Below are 22,494 nucleotides of genomic sequence, written 5' to 3'. Positions count from 1 at the left end.
CTTCATTGCTTCTCTTTGCAAGACGTGCAGACCCTTTAGTTATTGTTTCCATTTCCTTTCTTCCCATTCACTCTTTTCTTGTCCCTCCAATTCCTTTTGAAAATTCCATACAGACAAGTGGGAAAAGTGGTACAATGAACACCCAATGTATCCTTCACCTAGACTGAACAACTGTTAGTAATTTAACATTTTTGTCTGCCTGTCTCTCTCTTTACACATACACCAAACACACACACATACACTTTTTTGTTTGTTTTGAGATAGGGTCTCTGTCGCCCAGGCTGCAGTACAGTGGTGTGATCTTGGCTTACTACAACCTCCGCCTGCCAGGCTCAAACGATCCTCCCACCTCAGCCTCCCGAGAAGCTGGGACCACAAGCATGGTCAGCTATTTTTTTGTATTTTTAGTAGAGGCAGAGTCTTGCCATGTTGCCCAGGCTGGTCTCGAGCTCCTGAGCTTAAGTGATCCACCCGACTCAGCCTCCCAAAGTGTTAGGATTATAGCCACGAGCCACTGCACCTGGCCTCACATATACTTTATAATTTTTTTTTTTTTTGAGGCAGGGTCTTGCTCTGTTGTCCAGGCTGGAATGCAGTGGCATGATCTTGGCTCACTGTAACCTCAAAGTCCTGAGCTAAAATGATCCTCCTGCCTCAGTCTTCCGAGTAGTTGTGCCACTACACACAGCTAATTTTTTTTTTGTTTTAGAAATGGGGTCTTGCTATGTTGCTCAGGCTGGTCTTAAACTCCTGGCCTCAAGCAATCCTCCCGCCTCAGCCTCCCAAAGTGCTGGGATTACAGGTGCTGAGCCACTGTGCCTGGCCTCCATTTTTTTAATGACACTGCCCTCTCTCTTGAGCATTTCCAGTAAGGCTTCTATACCTATCATTGGGCTGAGCTCCTAACATTGGAGCTTCCCAATGACCTCCATGCAGCCAAATTCAATGGACAGTTCTCACTCTTCATCTTTCTTAACCTATCTGCAACAATTGACACAATTTTTCCTTCCTCCTAAAAACATCTTCCTCCCTTGTCTTCTAGAACATGCTTCTCCGTTCTCTTCTTTCCTTGCTGACTGAGCCTCAGTCTTCTGTGCTAGACTCTTCTCATCCCTCTATCTTCCATGTATTAAAGTGCCCTAGGTCTCAATCCTCCTCTTCACTTTCACTACCCAGGTGGTTCAGCCTAACCATGGGTTAGGATGCTTACTACCTCTAAAAGTCAAGTTATTATTATTATTATTATTATTTTTTGAGACAGAATTTCGCTCTTGTTGCCCAGGTTGGAGTGCCATGGCGCAATCTCAGCTCACCGCAACCTCCAGCTGAACCTCCTCGGTTCAAGCGATTCTCCTGCCTCAGCCTCTTGAGTAGCTGGGATTATAGGCATGCACCATCAGAGCCGGCTAATTTTCTATTTTTAGTAGAGACGGGGTTTCTTCATGTTGGTCAGGCTGGTCTCAAACTCCTGACTTCGTGATCCACCTGCCTTGGCCTCCTAAAGTGCTGGGATTACAGGCAGAAGCCACTGCGCCTGGCCTAAGATATTATTTTTTAATTATTATTTTTTTCACTGGGAGCATAGATTCAAGTTGCCCTGAATATATGTTCTCCTTTAAGGTCAAGTTCTGATCCGTCCTAACCTCCAATTTTATATATGGAAGTGTCAACTTGACAGCTCTCAAGGGGTGTGTGAGTGGCATCTCAAACTCACCTGCTTAAAACTGCACTGGATTCCTAGCCCCCTCCAAAACTGCTCCTCCTCTAGTCTTCCCCATCAGAGAAAATACGACGACATTCTTCCAGATTCTCAGGACAAAAACCTGAGTCACTATGACGACTCTCTTGCTCTCATATTCTGCATCCAATTCATCAACACATCTGATCAGCTCTACTTCCCCAGTACATCCACGTTCTAACCACTTCTCAGTAGCACCATTCTCACCCCAGTCTCAGTACCAATTTCTCTCACCTGAGTTGAATACAGTAACTTCCTAACTGGTTTTCAGCTTCCACAGGTAACCAGCTACAGACTATTTTCCACACAGAACCCAGCTCTTTTAAAAAGTCAATTCATGGACGGGCGGGGTGGCTCATGCCTGTAATCCCAGCACTTTGGGAGGCCGAGGCGGGTGGATCACGAAGTCAGGAGATCGAGACCACCCTGGCTAACAAGGTGAAACCCCGTCTCTACTAAAAAAAAATAAAAAAAACTAGCCGGGCGTAGTGGTGGGCGCCTGTAGTCCCAGCTACTCGGGAGGCTGAGGCGGGAGAATGGCGTAAACCTGGGATACGGAGCTTGCAGTGAGCTGAGATCTGGCCACTGCACTCCAGCCTGGGCGATAGAGCGAGACTCCATCTCAAAAAAAAAAAAAAAAAAGTCAATTCGTATCATGTCACATTTCTACTTAAAACCCTCCATCGCTTCTCATCTTACAGTAAAATCTAAAGTCCTCTTTTTTTTTTTTTTTTTTTGAGACGGAGTCTGGCTCTGTCGCCCAGGCTGGAGTGCAGTGGCCGGATCTCAGCTCACTGCAAGCTCCGCCTCCCGGGTTTACGCCATTCTGCTGCCTCAGCCTCCCGAGTAGCTGGGACTACAAGCGCCCGCCACCTCGCCCGGCTAGTTTTTTATATTTTTTAGTAGAGACGGGGTTTCACCGGGTTAGCCAGGATGGTTTCGATCTCCTGACCTTGTGATCCGCCCGTCTCGGCCTCCCAAAGTGCTGGGATTACAGGCTTGAGCCACCGCGCCCGGCCTCTTTTTTTTTTTTTTTGAGACGGAGTCTCACTCTGTCGCCCAGGCTGAAGTGCAGTGGCCGGATCTCAGCTCACTGCAAGCTCCGCCTCCCGGGTTCATGCCATTCTCCTGCCTCAGCCTCCCAAGTAGCTGGGACTACAGGCGCCCGCCACCTCGCCCGGCTAGTTTTTTGTATTTTTTAGTAGAGACGGGGTTTCACCGTGTTAGCCAGGATGGTCTCGATCTCCTGACCTCGTGATCCGCCCGTCTCGGCCTCCCAAAGTGCTGGGATTACAGGCTTGAGCCACCGCGCCCGGCCTAAAGTCCTCTTTATAGCCTATTGGACAACCTACAGATTCAGACCATGTGCTCCAGACTCCAAGGGCCTGGCTTTTTTTTTTTTTTTTTTGAGTCTCGCTCTGTTGCCCAGGCTGGAGTGCAGTGGCATGATCTCGGCTCACTGCAATCTCCGTCTCCCAAGTTCAAACGATTCTCCTGCCTCAGCCCCCTGAGTAGCTGGGATTATAGGCTTCAGTCACCATACCCAGCTAATTTTTATATTTTTAGAAGAGATGAGGTTTTGCCATGTTGGCCAGGCTGGTCTCGAACTCCTGACCTCAGGTGATCCGCCTGCCTTGGCCTCCCATAGTGCTGGGATTACAGATGTGAGCCACTGTGCCAGACCACGGGCCTGATTTTAAGCCCTGCCCTGGCTTTGCCACTCACTAACCCACTGGCAAGTTACTTAGCTTTCCATCTCTGTTTCCTCATCTGTACAACTGAAGCCTAAGAGCACCTTCACGAGTAATACCTGCAGTAAGCTTAGAACTTACATGCCAGGTAGTGCTCCTGCCTTGGGCTTTCTATTACGCTTCCTACTGCCTGGAGTGCCCCATGCAGACCACAGCCTCCACTCACTTCCTTAATTCATCCAAGGTTCGGCTCTGAGAGGCTGTCAGTCACTATGCAAACCACCTACTCCACAGCTACTCTCTGCTTTCCCTGCTTCATTTTTCTTCAGGGCACTACCTTCCCCGACTAGAATGTAGTTTGATGAGAGCCAGGACTTTGCCCTTCTTTTCACTGCTGTCTCCCTGGAACCTAGAAGGATCCCTGGGACAAAGCGGCATTCACTAAATATTTTCGTATTTGTTAAAGGTCTAAATTAATAAATACAGAAAATTCCCAGTTTCTAGGTAAGTGCCACTTTCTTTTTTTTTTTTTTGATACGGAGTCTCGCTCTGTCGCCCAAGCTGGAGTGCAGTGGTGCGATCTCGGCTCACTGCAAGCTCCGCCTCCTGGGTTCACGCCATTCTCCTGCCTCAGCCTCCCAAGTAGCTGGGACTACAGGCGCCTGTCATGACGCCCGGCTGATTTTTTGTATTTTTAGGGGAGATAGGGTTTCACCGTGTTAGCCAGGATGTTCTCGATCTCCTGACCTCGTGATTCGCCCGTCTTGGCCTCCCAAAGTGCTGGGATTACAGGCGTGAGTCACCGCGCCCGGCCACAAGTGCCACTTTCAATCCCAGAACCTCGGGGTCAGAAGGAAAATGAAACACGACCTCATTCAAATTCAGAAATTTTTCTTTAAAGTGCCCTGATAACATCTCAGTCCCTATTTGACTCCAGTAATACTCAATTCACTTTTATAAATGAGAAGTGCCATTTCACTTGTTTTTTTTCTGGTTTCATTTTTTTTTGTTTTTTGTTTTTTTTTTGAGACGGAGTCTGGCTCTGTCGCCCAGGCTGGAGTGCAGTGGCTGGATCTCAGCTCACTGCAAGCTCCGCCTCCTGGGTTCACGCCATTCTCCTGCCTCAGCCTCCCGAGTAGCTGGGACTACAGGCGCCCGCCACCTCGCCCGGCTAGATTTTGTATTTTTTAGTAGAGACGGGGTTTCACCGGGTTAGCCAGGATGGTCTCGATCGCCTGACCTCGTGATCCGCCCGTCTCGGCCTCCCAAAGTGCTGGGATTACAGGCTTGAGCCACTGCGCCCGGCCTTCTGTTTTCTTTTGAATGCCAGGTCATATCATTTTTCACATCTCTGACAGAAATCTGAACTTTCTTTTTTTTTTTTTTTTTTTTTTTTTGAGACGGAGTCTCGCTCTGTCACCCAGGCTGGAGTGTAGTGGCCGGATCCTGGCTCACTGCAAGCTCCGCCTCCCGGGTTCACGCCATTCTCCTGCCTCAGCCTCCCGAGTAGCTGGGACTACAGGCGCCCGCCACCTCGCCTGGCTAGTTTTTTTGTATTTTTTAGTAGAGACGGGGTTTCACCGGGTTAGCCAGGATGGTCTCGATCTCCTGACCTTGTGATCCGCCCGTCTCGGCCTCCCAAAGTGCTGGGATTACAGGCTTGAGCCACCGCGCCCGGCCAGAAATCTGAACTTTCTAGGCGCTGAGTTGAAATGTACCTTCTCGTGGTCAATTCAATCACTGGTCTTAATTCTGCCACTTGGCACTTTAAAGGGTGATTTAAAGTAACTTTTACTCTTTTACAAACAACAGCCTTTATCCTATTTGTAGAGATGGGATATCCTTTGTAAATTATCCTTTCAATAAAGTTTGTGGGCTCTTCGTCATCCCAGTAGGCCTGTATCTCTTTCTTTTATATACATACATATATATATATATATTTTGTTTTCTGAGACAGGGTCTTGCTCTGTCACCTAGACTGGAGTGCAGTGGCACAATCATGGCTTACTGCAGCCTTGATCTCAAGCAATCCTCCCACTTGAGCCTCCTGAGTAGCTGGGACTACAGGTCCATGCCACCACACTTGGCTAATTTTTTTTTTTTTTTTTTTGAGACTGAGTTTCACTCTGTCATCCAGGCTGGAGTGCAGTGGCGAATCCTGGCTCACTGCAGCCTCAGTCTCTTGGGTTCAAAGCAATTTTCATGACTCAGCCTCCCGAATAGCTGGGACTACAGGTGTGTGCCACCACATCTGGCTAATTTTTGTATTTTCAGTAGAGACAAGGTTTCTCCATGACAGCCAGGCTGGTCTCGAACTCCTGACCTCAAGTGATCCATCGTCCTCAGCCTCCCAAAGTCCTGGGATTACAGGTGTGAGCCACTTCGCCCAGCCACACTTGGCTAATTTCTTAAGAATTTTTTGTAGAGATGAGTTCTGGCTATGTTGCCCAGGCTGGTCTGGACTCAAGTAATCCTCCCACCTTGGCCTCCCAGAACACTGGGGATTACAGGTGTGAGCCACTGCACCCAGCCTAAAATTGTGGTATACTAATATGGGATAATACTACATAAACACAAAAACCAGTTTTCCTTCAATATTATATAATCCACTGTTACATTACCTTTTAAAATACTATATGCTGTGCTGGACACAGTGGCTCACGTCTGTAATCTCAACACTTTGGGAGGCCAAGGTGGGCGGATCACAAGGTCAGGAGTTCGAGACTAGCCTGACCAACATGTGAAACCCAGTCCCTACAAAAATACAAAAATTATCTGAGCGCCTGTAATCCCAGCTACTCGAGAGGCTTAGGCAGGAGAACTGCTTGAACCTGGGAGGCAGAGGTTACAGTGAGCCGAGATTGTGACATTGCACTCCAGCCTGGGTGACAGGGTGAGACTCTGTCTCAAAAAAGAAAGAAAAAAAATTATAAGCTGCAAAATCATACTACTACACTGTATTAACACTAACAAATTTTGCATAGGTATTGAAAGGCTGTAGCCTAAATGTAGGTCATCCCTGTTAACTTCTATTTTTCACCCACCATTTGAGACTGTCAACACTTTAAATTCCAAATTTGCCATCTGTTATATTAGCTATCTATTTCTCTCAGCTTTAGCCATGTATAAGTTCAACAAGCATGCTTTCTATATCTTCATCCAAGTTCTTGAATAAACAAAGTGGTTGGTCAATACAAAAACAAAGTTCTCCAAAGTATGTTTACTGTGCCCCAGGTCACAACGCAATCATTATTAAAAAGCAAACCGTAATATTTAGAGGCTAAAGTCCAAACTGCTATTTACCACAAAAAGATGCTGTTATCAAGTGAAGACATACGACTATACTACCTTATCTTTTAAACGCCACCCAATTGACATAGGATAGGAAACACCTATCGGCAGAATTCAATGTCCAAACTTACACTGAAAGCTTCCTTGCTGTTTTTAATGGCACAGGACTCTTCCACTTTGTGGTCCTCCTCTAGCACAATACTGGATGGCTAATACAAAGAAAAACACACATTACAATGGGTAACCAATCTTTTTTTTTTTGAAACGGAGTCTCGCTCTGTCGCCCAGGCTGGAGTGCAGTGGCGCGATCTCGGCTCACCGCAAGCTCCGCCTCCCGGGTTCCCGCCATTCTCCTGCCTCAGCCTCCCGAGTAGCTGGGACTACAGGCGCCCGCCACCTAGCCCGGCTAGTTTTTTGTATTTTTTAGTAGAGACGGGGTTTCACCGCGTTAGCCAGGATGGTCTCGATCTCCTGACCTAGTGATCCGGCCGTCTCGGCCTCCCAAAGTGCTGGGATTACAGGCTTGAGCCACCGCGCCCAGCCCGGGTAACCAATCTTTAACAAGTTTAAATGGAAGTTAGTAAGTTTAGAAATAAAGCTAAGAATGTTTATGAACGACGACATTCCATGTGGGAGAATGGAAGATGTAAAAGGAGAGCTTCTTCTGAAGCATTAGCATGCACTATGACTTTTTTTTTTAACCAATATTAATTATGCCACTTTCAACACTTAAACTGGCAAGGCACATAACCAGAAAGATTAAAAATACATAGTTTTACATTACTGGTCAACACTGATAATATAACCCTTATAGACCTCAAGCCACTACAAAAGTTTCCTTGAATCAAAAATAATATTCAGTATGGTTTTTATTGTTTTTTTTTGTTTGTTTGTTTTTGAGACGGAGTCTCGCTCTGTCACCCAGGCTGGAGTGCAGTGGCCAGATCTCAGCTTACTGCAAGCTCTGCCTCCCGGGTTTATGCCATTCTCCTGCCTCAGCCTCCCAAGTAGCTGGGACTACAGGCGCCCGCCACCTCGCCCGGCTAGTTTTTGTATTTTTTTTAGTAGAGACGGGGTTTCACCGTGTTAGCCAGGATGGTCTCGATCTCCTGACCTCGTGATCCGCCCGTCTCAGCCTCCCAAAGTGCTGGGATTACAGGCTTGAGCCACCACATCCGGCCAGTTTTTATTGTTAAATGTATTTAGTTTGCTGAATCTTTAAAAATTGTATAGAATACATAAAAACCAAAGGCGATAAAAAACACTATCAATCAGAACACTCTGTTCTCCAAAGCCTGAGGATAAACAGCTAAAATTCCTTGAGAAATTTTACTTACCTTAGTTTTTAATTTAAAAAAAAGACCCAGATATCATAACTCTCTCTTTTTTTTTTAAACATAAATGGATGATCTAATATTCACATTGTAAAACTTCTCAGATTTCTTTGGGCACACAATTGATTTTCCAAAAACAAGTAGTGGGAAAAAGGATAGCCCACAAGCCGGTTGGTTTTAGATAAAAGGAATCCATCTTTTATAAACCCCAGAAACTTAGGTTATTTTCTGGCCTAAAATTAATTTTCTGCCCAAAACCACACGTCCAAGTTGGGCAATGTAAAAAGTCTGAGCCACAATCTAAAAGAACGCCGTGTGGCTAAACCAGTCAGCTTCAGAAAAGCAAGCCAGTGGAAGGAGAGGTGGTGAATGGTGTTAATCATTTTGGTTTTGATTCAAGAGGATCCTTGTGGCCCAATAATTCACAGTGAAACGCATAACCTACTATGCTTAAAGTCTCTTAAATTTGAAATACCTGGGGCAAAAGATTAAAGGCAGTCTTTTCCACATCATTTTTCTGCTGTTCCTCAAATCTTTTTACTAAATTTGATACAAATTCCTCTATTTCTTGATGATATTGCCTGTGTAAGAGGACAAAATGGTCAGAACCCAGACAGAGTAAAACATTCAATAGACTGAAGTCTTACGCATTACTGTAAGATGTCAAATGTGAATGTTGTGGTTTTTCAGAAGTTTAACAAATCACCGACTCTCTGTAATACTCAGGAACATATTCCTTAAGATAAATTACATATTGTTACCAAGTTAATAAAATAATTATGATAAAGTAACACAGTGATTGGCATAACTGCCAATCAGTTGTGCAAAGAATACACGGATTTTATTTATAAATTCTGTGTACTTTATTTTTAAATAGATACTACAAATAAATGGTTCAAAATCGAAGAGAAGTAAAAGGGTTACATAACGAAAAGCTCCCTTCCTACCCTGTCTCCTAAGCCATCTATTTCTGCAACACAAAGATAGTCAATATATATTCAGGTCTTCCACATCCTCCTCCCAGAAATTCTTTATACATACATAAGGAAACACCAATATAAATATGAAACTGGAAAAGATAAAATCAAAATGCAAAGCAAGAAAAAACACTGAGGTCTACTTTCCCCAGTCCTCCGGGTCAAGAACCAAGCTCATCATACATTCTGTAGTGCTCAGTTCAGGAGGTGTCAAAGGAGCCCAAGTCTTTTACAATGTAATCGGGCAGCCATAATGTCTCAGACTCACTTTCCTTTTCACAGACTTGATGATCTTTTAGGTATCTTGTAACTCTGACATTTTAAGATTTCTGCAGGTGGATCACTTGAGGTCAGGAGTTCGAGACCAGCCTGGCCAACATGGTGAAACCCTGTCTCTATTAAAAATACAAAAATTAGCCGGGCCTGGTGACAGGCGCTTGTAATCCCAGCTACTTGGGAGGCTGAGGCAGAATTGCTTGAACCTAGTGGGTGGAGGTTGCAGTGAGCCAAGATCATGCTAACCTGGGCAAAAAGAGGGAAACTCCATCACAAAAAAAAAAAAAAAAAAAAAAAGCCAGGTGCGGTGGCTCACCCCTGTAATCCCAGCCCAACACTTTGGGAGGCTGAGATGGATGGACCACCTGAGGTCAGGAGTTCGAGACCAGCCTGACCAACATGGAGAAACCCCATCTCTACTAAAAATACAAAATTAGCCAGGCGTGGTGGCGCATGCCTGTAATCCCAGCTACTTGGGAGAATGCGACAGGATAATCACTTCAACCTGGGAGGCGGAGGTTGTGGTGAGCTGAGATCGCGCCACTGCACTCAAGCCTGAGCAATAAGACCAGAACTCCGTCTCAAAAAAAAAAAAAAAAGAAAAAAAAGATTTCTGCAGGTTAAACACTAGGTGAATGGTGCAGAAAGACTGTCATGAGCTAGAGGGTTACTGATTCTAACCTGGGCATGGGAGGGACAATAGTGCTACAGCCCAGTCGTGCCCAGCACCTTGCTGCTGCTGTATTTAGCATCCCCACCTCAGAGCCTTGGGTTCCACTTCTGCTGAGATAGAGTAGGTTATGGATCTGGCATTGTTCCTTCTATCTTCTTGACCTTGGTCAGCATTAAGAAGACAACAATATGACTAAGTGACTTTTGAGGGAGCAAGCAACTATGTGAAATGTCTATGACCATGCTCTGAAGAAGGGACAGAGCAAACCATTTTAGAACACTCTGAGCAAGCAATGCAGGAACGCACAGGGTCACCCGAAACCCTGATGATGATGGTTTGCAAAAGTCTTGTTTTGCTGTTAAAAGAAATAATCAAGTGAGTAGGCTTTGAAGATGGCCAACATGGAAAACTCAGTTACCTGATTCAGAAAGAGAAATAGGGAATGTCATTGTTATTGTTACAATGATAGTGATGATTTTTATTAGAAGCCATTTATTGAGCTCTTAGAGGTGCTCATGTAGCTACCTCACAGGTAGTTACTATGACTATCCTGTTTTCCAGTGAAGTAATGGATGATGTAGCAAAGATCTGTGACCTTCCCAGGTTCACAGACATAGAAAGTAAGAGTCCAGATATTCAGGTCACTGTGACCCCAATGTCCTTGCTGTTAATCGTGATTTCTTATGCTTTAACTCCAGGGTCATTTTAAGTAAAATAACAAAAATGACATAAGTACAAATGAAAACAGCATATTTATAGAGAAAGTTGTTCCATAAACACAGTATTATATTTAGGAGAGGGAAAAAATTACTTACTTTGAAATAGCATTGTTCATGAATAGAATCTGTAATATAGGTCCGTCTAACTTAGAATCGTTCACCAATATTCCACTAAAACAGAAGTTAGAACATAGTCTTAGAAGACATTTTTTTTTTTTTTTTTTTTTTTTTTTGAGACGGAGTCTTGCTCTGTCACCCGGGCTGGAGTGCAGTGGCCGGATCTCAGCTCACTGCAAGCTCCGCCTCCCGGGTTTTACGCCATTCTCCTGCCTCAGCCTCCAGAGTAGCTGGGACTACAGGCGCCCGCCACCTCGCCCGGCTAGGTTTTTTTTTTGTATTTTTAGTAGAGACGGGGTTTCACCGTGTTAGCCAGGATGGTCTCGATCTCCTGACCTCGTGATCCGCCCGTCTCGGCCTCCCAAAGTGCTGGGATTACAGGCTTGAGCCACCGCGCCCGGCCCCAGAAGACATTTAAGTAAAACTTGCATACATATATATAAACGCATAACTTTTTTTTTTTTTTTTTTTTTTTTTTTGAGGCGGAGTCTCGCTCTGTCGCCCGGACTGGAGTGCAGTGGCCCGATCTCAGCTCACTGCAAGCTCCGCCTCCCGGGTTTGCGCCATTCTCCCGCCTCAGCCTCCCGAGTAGCTGGGACTACAGGCGCCCGCCACCTCGCCCGGCTAGTTTTTGTATTTTTTTAGTAGAGACGGGGTTTCACTGTGTTAGCCAGGATGGTCTCGATCTCCTGACCTCGTGATCCGCCCGTCTCGGCCTCCCAAAGTGCTGGGATTACAGGCTTGAGCCACCGCGCCCGGCCTATAAACGCATAACTTTTATACATTTTTTTTTTCTTTTTTGAGACAGGTTCTCACTCTGTTGCTCATGCTGGAGTGCAGTGGCGAGATCTTGGATCTTTGCAATTTCTGCCTCCCGGGATCAAGCAATCCCACCTCACCTTCCCAAGTAGCTGGGACCACAGGTGCAGAACACCATGTCCAGCAAATTTTTGTATGTTTTATGGAGACAGGGTTTTGCCATGTTGGCCAGGCTGGTCTTGAACTCCTGAGCTCAAGGGATCCACCTGCCTCGGCCTCCCCAAGTGCTGGGATTATAGCTGTGAACCATCTCACCAGCCTTAAAATTCTTAAGTACCAAAGATCATATAGTATTTTACACATATTGCAGTTTTTGCAAGAAAATTATACATTTCCACCAATTCTATCTACTTTAATAATTTTATACAGAGGCATCAGTTAACTTTTTTTTTTAATGTTTAACAACAAATTAAGAACTGCAGTGAATCTTTCAGTTTTCAACCAAACAGTCTGTCTAATGGTTAGCTTCCTTACAAATTAGGGCGAGGGAAGGAAGGACTAGGTAAACAAGTAAACAAGCAGGTTACAAGAATATATTTCCTTTTTTTTTTCTGGGTGGGGGATAGAGTCTTGTTCTGTTGCCCAGGCTGGATTGCAGTGGGGTGATCTCGGCTCACTGCAGCCTCTGCCTCCCAGGTTCAAGCAATTCTGCCTCAGCCTCCTAAGTAGCTGGGATTATCGGTGAGCACCACCACACCCAGCTTAATTTTGTATTTTTATTCTTATTTTATTTATTTATTTATTTTTGAGATGGAGTCTCACTCTGTCACCCAGGCTAGAGTGCAGTGGTGCAATCTCAGCTCACTGCAAGCTCTGCCTCCCGGGTTCACACCATTCTCCTGCCTCAGCCTCCTGAGTAGCTGGGACTACAGGTGCCTGCCACCACACCCAGCTAATTTTTTTTGTATTTTTAGTGGAGACGGGGTTTCACTGTGTTAGCCAAGATGGTTTCAATCTCCTGACCTCATGATCTGCCCGTCTCAGCCTCCCAAAGTGCTGGGATTACAGGCGTGAGCCACCACGCCTGGCCCAATTTTTGTATTTTTAGTAGAGACAGGGTTTCACCATGTTGGCCAGGCTGGTCTCGAACTCCTGACCTAGTGATCCGCCTGCCTCAGCCTCCCAAAGTGCTGTGATTACAGGCGTGAGCCATCATGCCTGGCCAAGAATATACTTCTTTTTTCTTTTTTTTGTTTGAGACAGAATCTCGCTTTGTTGCCCAGGCTGGAGTGCAGTGGTGAGATCTCAGCAAGACAGAATCTCACTTTGTTGCCCAGGCTGGAGTGTAGTGGCGAGATCTCAGCTCACTGCAACCTCCACATCCCAAGTTCAGCAATTCTCCTGTCTCAGCCTCCTTAGTAGCTGGGATTATAGCCATGTGGCACCACATCTGGCTAATTTTTGTATTTTTAGTACAGATGGGGTTTCATCGTGTTGGCCATGCTGGTCTCAAACTCCTGACTTCAGGTGATCTGCTGGCCTTGGCCTCCCAAAGACCCTGGGCTACAGGAGTGAGCCACCGTGCCTGGTATATTTCTTTCTTTCTTTATTTTTGAGACAGAGTCTCGCTCTCTCGCCCAGGCTGGAGTGCAGTGGCTCGATCTCGGCTCACTGCAAGCTCTGCCTCCTGGGTTCATGCTATTCTCTTGCCTCAGCTTCCCCAGTAGCTGGGACTACAGGCACCCGTGACAATGCTTGGCTAAATTTTTTGTATTTTTAGTACAGGCGGGGGTTTCACTGTGTTAGCCAGGATGGTCTCGATCTCCTGACCTAGTGATCCGCCCGCCTCAGCCTCCTAAAGTGCTGTGATTACAGGCGTGAGCCATCATGCCTGACCTTTGCCTGGTGTATTTCTAAAGGAATCTAAATGAATGTGGCTTGGAAGTATATACGAAAGAACACTTTATAAATAGATAGACTCTTGGAGGGCAAAGCATATTGTACTAAATATCTCAAATCCAAGATTCTAAAGAAGAGATATAAAAAAAGTATACTATTCCTGGATTTGACTTTCAAATACTACAAAAAATAGAACTAGAATGCAGCCTAAAAACCTGTAATATATCCCATGGGTAACCTGGGGCCAGATGAATGTCTGATTCTTCCTCTTCTCACCTGCCTCATATTCCTTTACCTGTACAGCATGTGAAATAAATGTCTCTATTTGGAATTGTCCATATCAAGTAAAGAAATAAAATAAGAGGCTGGGTGCAGTGGTTCACGCCTGCAATCCCAGCACTTTGGGAGGCAGAGGAGGGCAGATCACGAGGTCAGGAGTTCGAGACCAGCCTGGCCAACATGGTGAAACCCTGTCTCTACTAAGAAAAATATATATATACAAAAATAAGCCATGCATGGTGGCACATGCCTGTAAACTCAGTTACTCAGGAGGCTGAGGCAGAGAATTGCTTAAACCCAGGAGGTGGAGGTTGCAGTGAGCCAAGATTGTGTCACTGCACTCCAACCTGGGAGACAGAGCAAGACTCTGTCTCAAAATGAAACATAACAAAACAAAAAAAAAAACAGGGCCAGGCACAGTGGCTCACGACTGTAATCCCAGTACTTTGGGAGGCCGAGGCAGGCGGATCACAAGGTCAGGACATGGAGACCATCCTGGCTAATACGGTGAAACCCCATCTCTACTAAAAATACAAAAAATTAGCCGGGCGTGGTAGCATGCACCTGTAGTCCCAGTTACCCAGGAGGCTGAGGCAGGAGAATTGCTTAAACAGGGGAGGCGGAGGTTGCGGTGATCCGAGATCACGCCACTGCACTCCAGCCTGGGTGACAGAGCAAGACGCCTGGCCAACCAGGGATGGTTTTTTTTTTTTTTTTTTGAGACGGAGTCTTGCTCTCTCGCCCGGGCTGGAGTGCAGTGGCCTGATCTCAGCTCATTGCAAGCTCCGCCTCCCGGGTTTACGCCATTCTCCTGCCTCAGCCTCCCGAGTAGCTGGGACTACAGGCACCCGCCACCTCGCCCAGCTAGTTTTTGTTTTTGTATTTTTTAGTAGGATGGTCTCGATCTCCTGACCTTGTGATCCGCCCATCTTGGCCTCCCAAACTGCTGGGATTACAGGCTTGAGCCACCGCGCCCGGCCAGGGATGTTTTTAAAAGTCACATGCAGCCGCATGGTTCCTAAATTGAGTCCAGTTTGATAAACCAGCTATAAATATACTCACAGTTGGAGAAATTTGAATATGGAGTTGGTAGGGGACATGATTAAGGAAGTCATGCCAGTTATTAGGTGTTGATAATTGAGTGGTGGTTATGCATGAAAAAGTCTCTATTTTTAAAAATACACATTGAAATATTTGGGCTGAAATGTGTATGCGATTAGAAGGCAATATGGCAAAAATATTAAATGTTAAATTAAGCGAGGAAAATATGGGTGTTAACCATACTGTTCTTTTCATTTCTTGCATATTTTCACAATAAAAGTAAAAGAAAGCCGGGCGAAGTGGCTCATGCCTGTAATCCTAGCACCTTGGGAGGCTGAGGATGGCAGATCACCTGAGGTCAGAAGTTGGAGACCAGCCTGGCCAACATGGTAAAATCCTGTCTGTATCAGAAAACAAAAATTATCCGGGTGTGGTGGCACACACCTGTAGCCCCAGCTACTTGCGAGGCATAGGTGAAAGAATGGCTTGAACCCAGAAGTCAAAGGCTGCAGTGAGTCAAGATCATGCCGCAGCACTCACGCTTGGGCAACAGAGTGACACTCTGGCTCTGTCTCAAAAACAAACAGAAAGTAAAACAAACAAAGAAACAAAACCCAACAAAATGTTTATTGACTAAATAAAGAGGAGAGGGCTGGGCACGATGGCTCATGCCTGTAATCCCAGCACTTTGGGAGGCCGAGGTGAGTGGATCATGAGGTCAGGAGTTTGAGACCAGCCTGACCAACATGGTGAAAAACTGTCTATACTAAAAATAAAAAAACTAGCTGGGCATGGTGGTGTGCACCTGTAATCCCAGCTACTCAGGAGGCGGAGGCAGGAAAATCACTTGAACCTGGGAGGCAGAGGTTGCAGTGAGTCGAGATCGCACAACTGCACTACAGCCTGGGTGACAGAATGAGACTCCATCTCAAAAAAAAAAAAAAAGAAAAAAAAAGAGGAGAAACAGACTAAGCCCAGTGTAACCCCAGGACCTTGGGAGGCCGAGGCAGGAGGATCACTTGAGCCTAGGAGTTTGAAACCAGTCTGGCAATTTGGCAAAACCCCATCTCTAAGCTAAATACAAAAGTCAGCCAGGTGTGGTGGCATGTTCCTGTGGTCCCAGCTACTCAGAAGGCTGAGATGAGAGGATCACTTGAACCTGGGAGGATGAGGCTGCAGTAAGCAGTAACTGCGTGACTACACTCCAGCCTAGACGATAGAGTGAGAAATTGTCTCGAAAAAAACAAAAACAAAACAAAAAAAAAAACAACAAAAAACCAGGAGAAACTTTTGATTATAACAGTTTCAAAAGTAAGGACTAAATCAAGAGACATGAGAGTACAAATTTTATCTAAATAATTTCATTTGTCCTTTTTCCTTGGTTTTCTGTACAACACTTTATCAGCCTGACAATATGGAGGGCACTAATTCTAAGAAAATACGAATTTATTTCTTTTTCATGATGCTAATCCTTTGTGCTTATAAACTGGCAAAACCTATATATGATGCGCTAATCATTTGAACTCAGATAAAAATCACCCAATTTAAGATAAATATTAAATGTTTAAATGATTGACTCCATTAGAAAATGTATGCTTATCGGCCGGGCGCAGTGGCTCAAGCCTGTAATCCCAGCACTTTGGGAGGCCGAGACGGGCGGATCACGAGGTCAGGAGATCGAGACCATCCTGGCTAACATGGTGAAACCCCGTCTCTACTAAAAAATACAAAAAAACTAGCCGGGCGCAGTGGCGGGTGCCTGTAGTCCCAGCTACTCGGGAGGCTGAGGCAGGAGAATGGTGTGAACCCGGGAGGCGGAGCTTGCAGTGAGCTGAGATCCGGCCACTGCACTCCAGCCTGGGCAACAGAGTGAGACTCTGTCTCAAAAAAAAAAAAAAAAAAAAAAAGAAAATGTATGCTTATCTAAATAAAATATCTTATATAAAAATTACGACTTTTATGAAGAATTCTAGTTATATTTAATATACTTAAAACCTAATCAAAAATCAGTTTGTTTTTTTTAAGCCTCCCAAGTAGCTGAGACTACAGGCACATGCCACCACATCCAGCTAATTTTTAAAAATTTTTTGTAGAGATAGGGTCTCACCATGTTGTCCAGACTGGTCTCCCACTTCTGGTCTCAAGCAATGCTCCCAACGTGCTGAGATTACAGGTGTGAACCACTGTGCCCAGCCAAAAATGAGTTAAACACACACAGTGAGCTCACATAGAGAAAGGATGATGAGATATGAGGAAGTTAATTTGAAATACTGGCCGGGCGGGTGGCTCACACCTGTAATCCCAGCATTTCGGGAGGCCGAGGTGGGCAGATCATGAGGTCAGGAGATCAAGACCATCCTGGCCAACACGATGAAACCCCATCTCTACTAAAAATACAAAAAAATTAGCCGGGCGTGGTGGCGGGCGCCTGTAGTCCCGGTTACTCAGGAGGCTGAGGCAGGAGAAAGGAGAATTGCTTGAACCCAGGAGGCGGAGGTTGCAATGAGCCAAGATCACGCCACTGCACTCCAGCCTAGATGACAGAGCGAGACTCTGTCTCAAAAAAAAAAAAAAAAAAAAAAATCTGAAATATTTCTAAATTCTAAAATTTAAACTTGTAGTCACCACTGCAGCCAGTTATTCCAACTGGTGCCAGGGACTAAAAAGTACATGTGAGGCTGGGTACAGTGGCTCACACCTATAATCTCAGCACTTTGGGAGGCTGACACGGGCAGATCACTTGAGGCCAGGAATTCGAGACCAGCCTGGCCAACATGGTGAAACCCCATCTCTACTACAAATATAAAAATTAGCCTAGTGTGGTGGTGGGCACCTGTAATCCCAGCTACTTGGGAGGCTGAGGCAGGAGAATTGCTTGAACCCAGGAGGTGGAGGTTGCTGTGAGCTGAGATAGTACCACCGCACTCCAGCCTGGGGAACAGAGTGAGACTCTGTCTCAAAAAAATTAAAAATAAATAACAAAGTGCATGTGAAATTATATCATGGCACCTCTAAATTCCGAAAGCTTGAAAATACCATTTCTCATAATCTGTACTTTAACAAATACTTTAGATTTAATGACCGTTAAATAAATTTATATTTTGAGATACCAGCATTTAATATCTTTGTTAAAGTTAGGTGCCTAGGCTGGGCATGGCGGCTCATGCCTGTAATTATAGCACTTTGGGAGGCTTAGGCAGAAGGATCACTTGAGGCCAGGAATTTGAGCTTGAGCAACAAAGCAAGACCCTGACTCTATTAGAAAAAAAAAAAATAGCTGGGTGTGGTGGTGTCTGCCTGTAGTCCTAGCTATCTGGGAGGCTGAGGCAGGAGGATCAAGGGTTCAGAGAGCTATAATTGCAACACTGTACACCCAGCCTGAGTGATACAGTGAGATGTTGTCTCAAACAAAAACAAAAACATGACCAGGCGTGGTGGCTCACACCTCTAATCCCAGCACTTTGGGAGGCCGAGGCGGGCGGATCACGAGGTCAGGAGATCAAGACCATCCTGGCTAACACGGTGAAACTCCATCTCTACTGAAAATACAAAAAAATTAGCCGGGCGTGGTGGGGGCGCCTGTAGTCCCAGCTACTCGGGAGGCTGAGGCAGGAGAATGGCATGAGCCCGGGAGGCGGAGCTTGCAGTGAGCTGAGATCCGGCCACTGCACTCCAGCCTGGGCGACAGAGCGAGACTCCGTCCCAAAAACAAGACAAAAACAAACAAAAAAAACCACATAAAATCAGATGCCTAAATGCAAATCTACACACTGTATCTTTTTCAAAGGCACGTTACTTTTTCTTCTAAAATGCTGATTCTTGCATTGTTTCTATTTATGAACACATTTTAACTATGTAAATAAATCTTCAGCTAGAGTAATACTGTAATCTTTTTTTTTTTTTTTCAGACAGAGTTTCACTCTTGTCACTCTCAGCTCACTGCAACTTCTACCTCCCGGGTTCAAGTGATTCTCCTGCCTCAGCCTCCCAAATAGCTGGGATTTCAGGCACCCACCACCACGCCCAGCTTATTTTTGTATTTTTAGTAGAGACAGGGTTTCATCACGTTACCCAGGCTGGTCTCGAACTGACCTCAAGCGATCCACCCACCTCGGCCTCCCAAAGTGCTGGGATTACAGGCGTGAGCCACTGCACCTGGGCCACAATACTATAATATTTTTTTAGGTGCTGGAATTACAGGCGTGAGCCACCAGACCCAGCCAATATTGTAATTTTAATTCTAACTTTGTAGAAATGTTTGTTAAATAGGAATAGCTAGGTTAACAACTTGCCTACTCTGAACATTAAGTAAACATTTTCTGGATTTTGTTTCATAAATACTTTCACCCATTACTGAGCTTACAATTTTTTTTTTTTTGAGGCGGAGTCTCGCTCTGTCGCCCGGGCTGGAGTGCAGTGGCCGGATCTCAGCTCACTGCAAGCTCCGCCTCCCGGGTTTACGCCATTCTCCTGCCTCAGCCTCCCGAGTAGCTGGGACTACAGACGCCCGCCACCTCGCCCGGCTAGATTTTTGTATTTTTAGTAGAGACGGGGTTTCACCGTGTTAGCCAGGATGGTCTCGATCTCCTGACCTCGTGATCCGCCCGTCTCGGCCTCCCAAAGTGCTGGGATTACAGGCTTGAGCCACCGCGCCCGGCCTGAGCTTACAATTTTAATCCACTTACGAGAATTCGGACCTTATCCCCACAAATAAAGAACTATTACTTTGACTTCTTCAGAGTATGCTAAACAAATAAAAATGATATAAAAATCCCATACACTTTTTACAAAGAAATTGTGATTAAATATTAGTATCAGGATAAATAATAAGGGACAACTATGGATTAATTTCAAAAATCTCATACCTTGGTCGAGTCAGAATGTTCAATTTTCGTTTAAGTTCTTGATGTTATTATTTGTTAAGGAAGATAAGCCCTCATTTAACAAGACAGATCATAAAATTCAACTACTACTTCTCTAACTTTTGGTATCAGAATATTATAAAGATAAAAGACCCACGGATATTTTGAGGATGACACACTTATTGAGCTTCTATTTTGTTGCAGGGGTTGCCTTTTGAAACCCAAAATTAAAATACAGTTTTTATCCTTTCGAACGTATATTCTTTTTTTTTTTTTTTTTTTGAGGTGGAGTCTCACTCTGTCGCCGGGCTGGAGTGCAGTGACTACAAGCTCCGCTTCCCGGGTTCAGGCCACTCTCCTGCCTCAGCCTCCCAAGTAGCTGGGACTATAGGCGCCCGCCATCTCGCCCGGCTAGTTTTTTTGTATTTTTTAGTAGAGACGGGGTTTCACCGTGTTAGCCAGGATGGTCTCGATCTGCTGACCTCGTGATCCGCCCGTCTCGGCCTCCCAAACTGCTGGGATTACAGGCTTGAGCCACCGCGCCCGGCCTCGAACGTATATTCTAAGACACGATCCTAAAGTTCAACAGACTAACCAACTGAACCAAAAACATTATTAAAACATCAGTGTTCCTGTGAACAACCTTTCAACAACCACTATGTGATAAAGAGAATGCAGAATAACGAGCAGTTAACAACTTCAGAATTTGGAATAAATCTATGGATATCCACTGTAGAATCCTTTCAACTTTTGTTTTTTTTGAGACAGAGTGTTGCCCTGTCGCCCAGGCTGGAGTGCAATGGTGTGATCTCGGCTCACTGCAACCTTTGCTCCCAGGTTCAACCGATTCTCCTGCCTCAGCCTCCCGAGTAGCTGGGACTACAGGCACGCACCACCACGCCCCGCTAATTTTTTGTATCTTTGTAGAGGCAAGGTTTCACCCTGCTGGCCAGGCTGGTCTCGAACTTCTGACCTCGTGATCCGCCCGCCTTGGCCTCCCAAAGTGCTGGGATTACAGGTGTGAGCCACTGTGCCCGGCTTCAATTTTTGTATTTTGAAAGTTTTCCTCACAATGTGGAGGAAGATGACATTCTGAAAAAGTAAATCGGGCTTCAAAAACCTCAAAAGCTGATATCCTGGCTGGGCGCGGTGGCGGGCGCCTGTAATCCCAGCTATTTGGGAGGCTGAGGCAGGAGAATCGCTTGAACCCGGGAGGCGGAGGTTGCAGTGAGCCGAGATCGCGCCACTGCATTCCAGCCTGGGCGACATAGTGAGACCCCATTCCCCCACCCCGTCCCCCCCAAAAAGCTAACATACCAGTCACTTTCAGTTCTCCTTACAAATTTTAAAAGGAAAACTACCCGAACCAAAGTTATCTATCTACGTATAAAACTCTTAAGAACGTAAAAAAATACTAGTAAATCAAGAAAAATCTGCAATCTTGTAACTCAAGTCTAACAGAAACTTCTTTGGCGCGTTTTCCCCAAGGTGCTGCAAAGCATCTTCAGCACAGAAGCGAGCTCCGACTGGAAGAACTCTAAAATTAATCCCCAATTTTAATCAAGCAATTAACCAATTATCTCAGCACACGCGGATTCCTTGAGGTCCCCAACTCTGCATTCTGGGACCACTAGCGTTTGCCCCGGTATAAAAACTGATCCCGTGTCTAAGCAGCCGGTATTTCATCACCTACAACTATAACATGATGGCACAACTTGAGCGTGGTTGCAAAATATGAAACCTTATCACCACCTCAAAAAGAGGCGGGCAAGCAGGGGCCTGTGTACAATCTGTCAGGTGAGCAACCTAAAATAACCCTAAACCCGGGTGGGAGGCAAGAGTGGGTCTGGTCAGGAGACGGCCTCCCTGAGGGGAAGAGGTCTGCGCCGAGGCGCCGGGGCAGCCTGCGCGCCCCGAACCCTAGACTCTCGGCCCGCCGGAGGGTGACAGAAATCACTTGGAATTCTGGCCCTCCTGGAATTTCCGCCCGCGCCGTCACCCTCGCTCGGCGCTGCCCCGGCCCCACGCCCGGGTGACAGGGCCCAGCGAGCGGGAAGGATATTCTCGGCGCGGAGCTGCTCGATGGTCTCCTCGCACTGCCGAAGCCGCTCCCGTAGCTCCGCGTCGCCGACCCCATTTTCGTCCTCCTCGTCGCCGTCCTCGTCCTTGAAGCGAGTGTGAACGGGCTTCGGAATCGACTCCTCTGGGTGGTCGAACGGCTCGAAGAGCTCTAGATCGCCAAAATACACCTCCGCCGCCATTTTGGGCTGTGGAAAAGATTCGAGAAGAGGCGGAGCCGACCAACACGGCTGGGGGACGAAGGTTGGAATGCGCCACCACTCTCCAGAGTTCTGGCCGCGCGGAGCCACCCGCTAGGGTTTTGTCCAGACGCAGGCCGCGAAAGCTGCACACGGAGCGGGGCCAGTCGCTAGAGACTACAACTCCCAGAATGCAGCGGGGCCTATCGGGGATAGCGATTGCCCCGAGTACGGCATGCTGGGACGTGTGGTTTCTAAGCGACTGGCACTCATTGTCTGCATTGCATCCTGGGATTGGTGCTTTTTGAAACGTGAAGAAAGCCGGAGTAGGTCAGAATGCGCTAAAGCAATATGGGGCCAGGGGGCGGTGGTTCACGCCTGTAATCCCAACCATTCCGGAGGCCGAGGCGGGAGGATCACGTGAGCCCAGGAGTTGGAGACCACCCTGGGCAACAGAGCGAGACCCAGACACTACAAAAAAATATAAAAATTAGCTGGGCGATTGTAGTCTCAGGTACTCGGCAGGCTGAGGCGGGAGGGTCCCTTGAATCCAAGAGGTCGAGGCTGCATTGAGCCCAGA

The 22,494-nt window shown here is 46.1% G+C and overlaps 1 protein-coding gene across 6 annotated transcripts in view; it reads right to left on the bottom strand.

The window, feature by feature from the left end:
- ZCCHC8 (zinc finger CCHC-type containing 8) overlaps nt 1-22,151 on the bottom strand; it is a 37,196-nt gene extending 15,045 nt beyond the window's left edge. For 2 of the 6 annotated variants that reach the window (XM_010368358.2, XM_010368360.2), the window contains exons 1-5: nt 21,719-22,151; nt 19,660-19,702; nt 10,796-10,870; nt 8,530-8,635; nt 6,852-6,929 (exon numbers count right to left, since the gene is read on the bottom strand). In XM_010368358.2, the coding sequence (XP_010366660.1) occupies nt 6,852-6,929; nt 8,530-8,635; nt 10,796-10,870; nt 19,660-19,702; nt 21,719-21,917 (501 nt within the window). In that variant the 5' untranslated portion in view covers nt 21,918-22,151. The remainder of the gene's footprint in view (nt 1-6,851; nt 6,930-8,529; nt 8,636-10,795; nt 10,871-19,659; nt 19,703-21,718) is intronic. The other 4 variants (XM_030939224.1, XM_030939221.1, XM_030939223.1 and 1 more) reach the window with 3 other exon arrangements.
- Nucleotides 22,152-22,494: the final 343 nt, after the last annotated feature.

The sequence above is a fragment of the Rhinopithecus roxellana genome, chromosome 10 (assembly GCF_007565055.1).
Source record: "Rhinopithecus roxellana isolate Shanxi Qingling chromosome 10, ASM756505v1, whole genome shotgun sequence".
In the NCBI taxonomy this organism is placed as follows: domain Eukaryota; kingdom Metazoa; phylum Chordata; class Mammalia; order Primates; family Cercopithecidae; genus Rhinopithecus; species Rhinopithecus roxellana.
The sequence above is the reverse complement of the archived record's forward strand: the minus strand, read 5'-3'. Positions and strand labels throughout refer to the sequence as shown.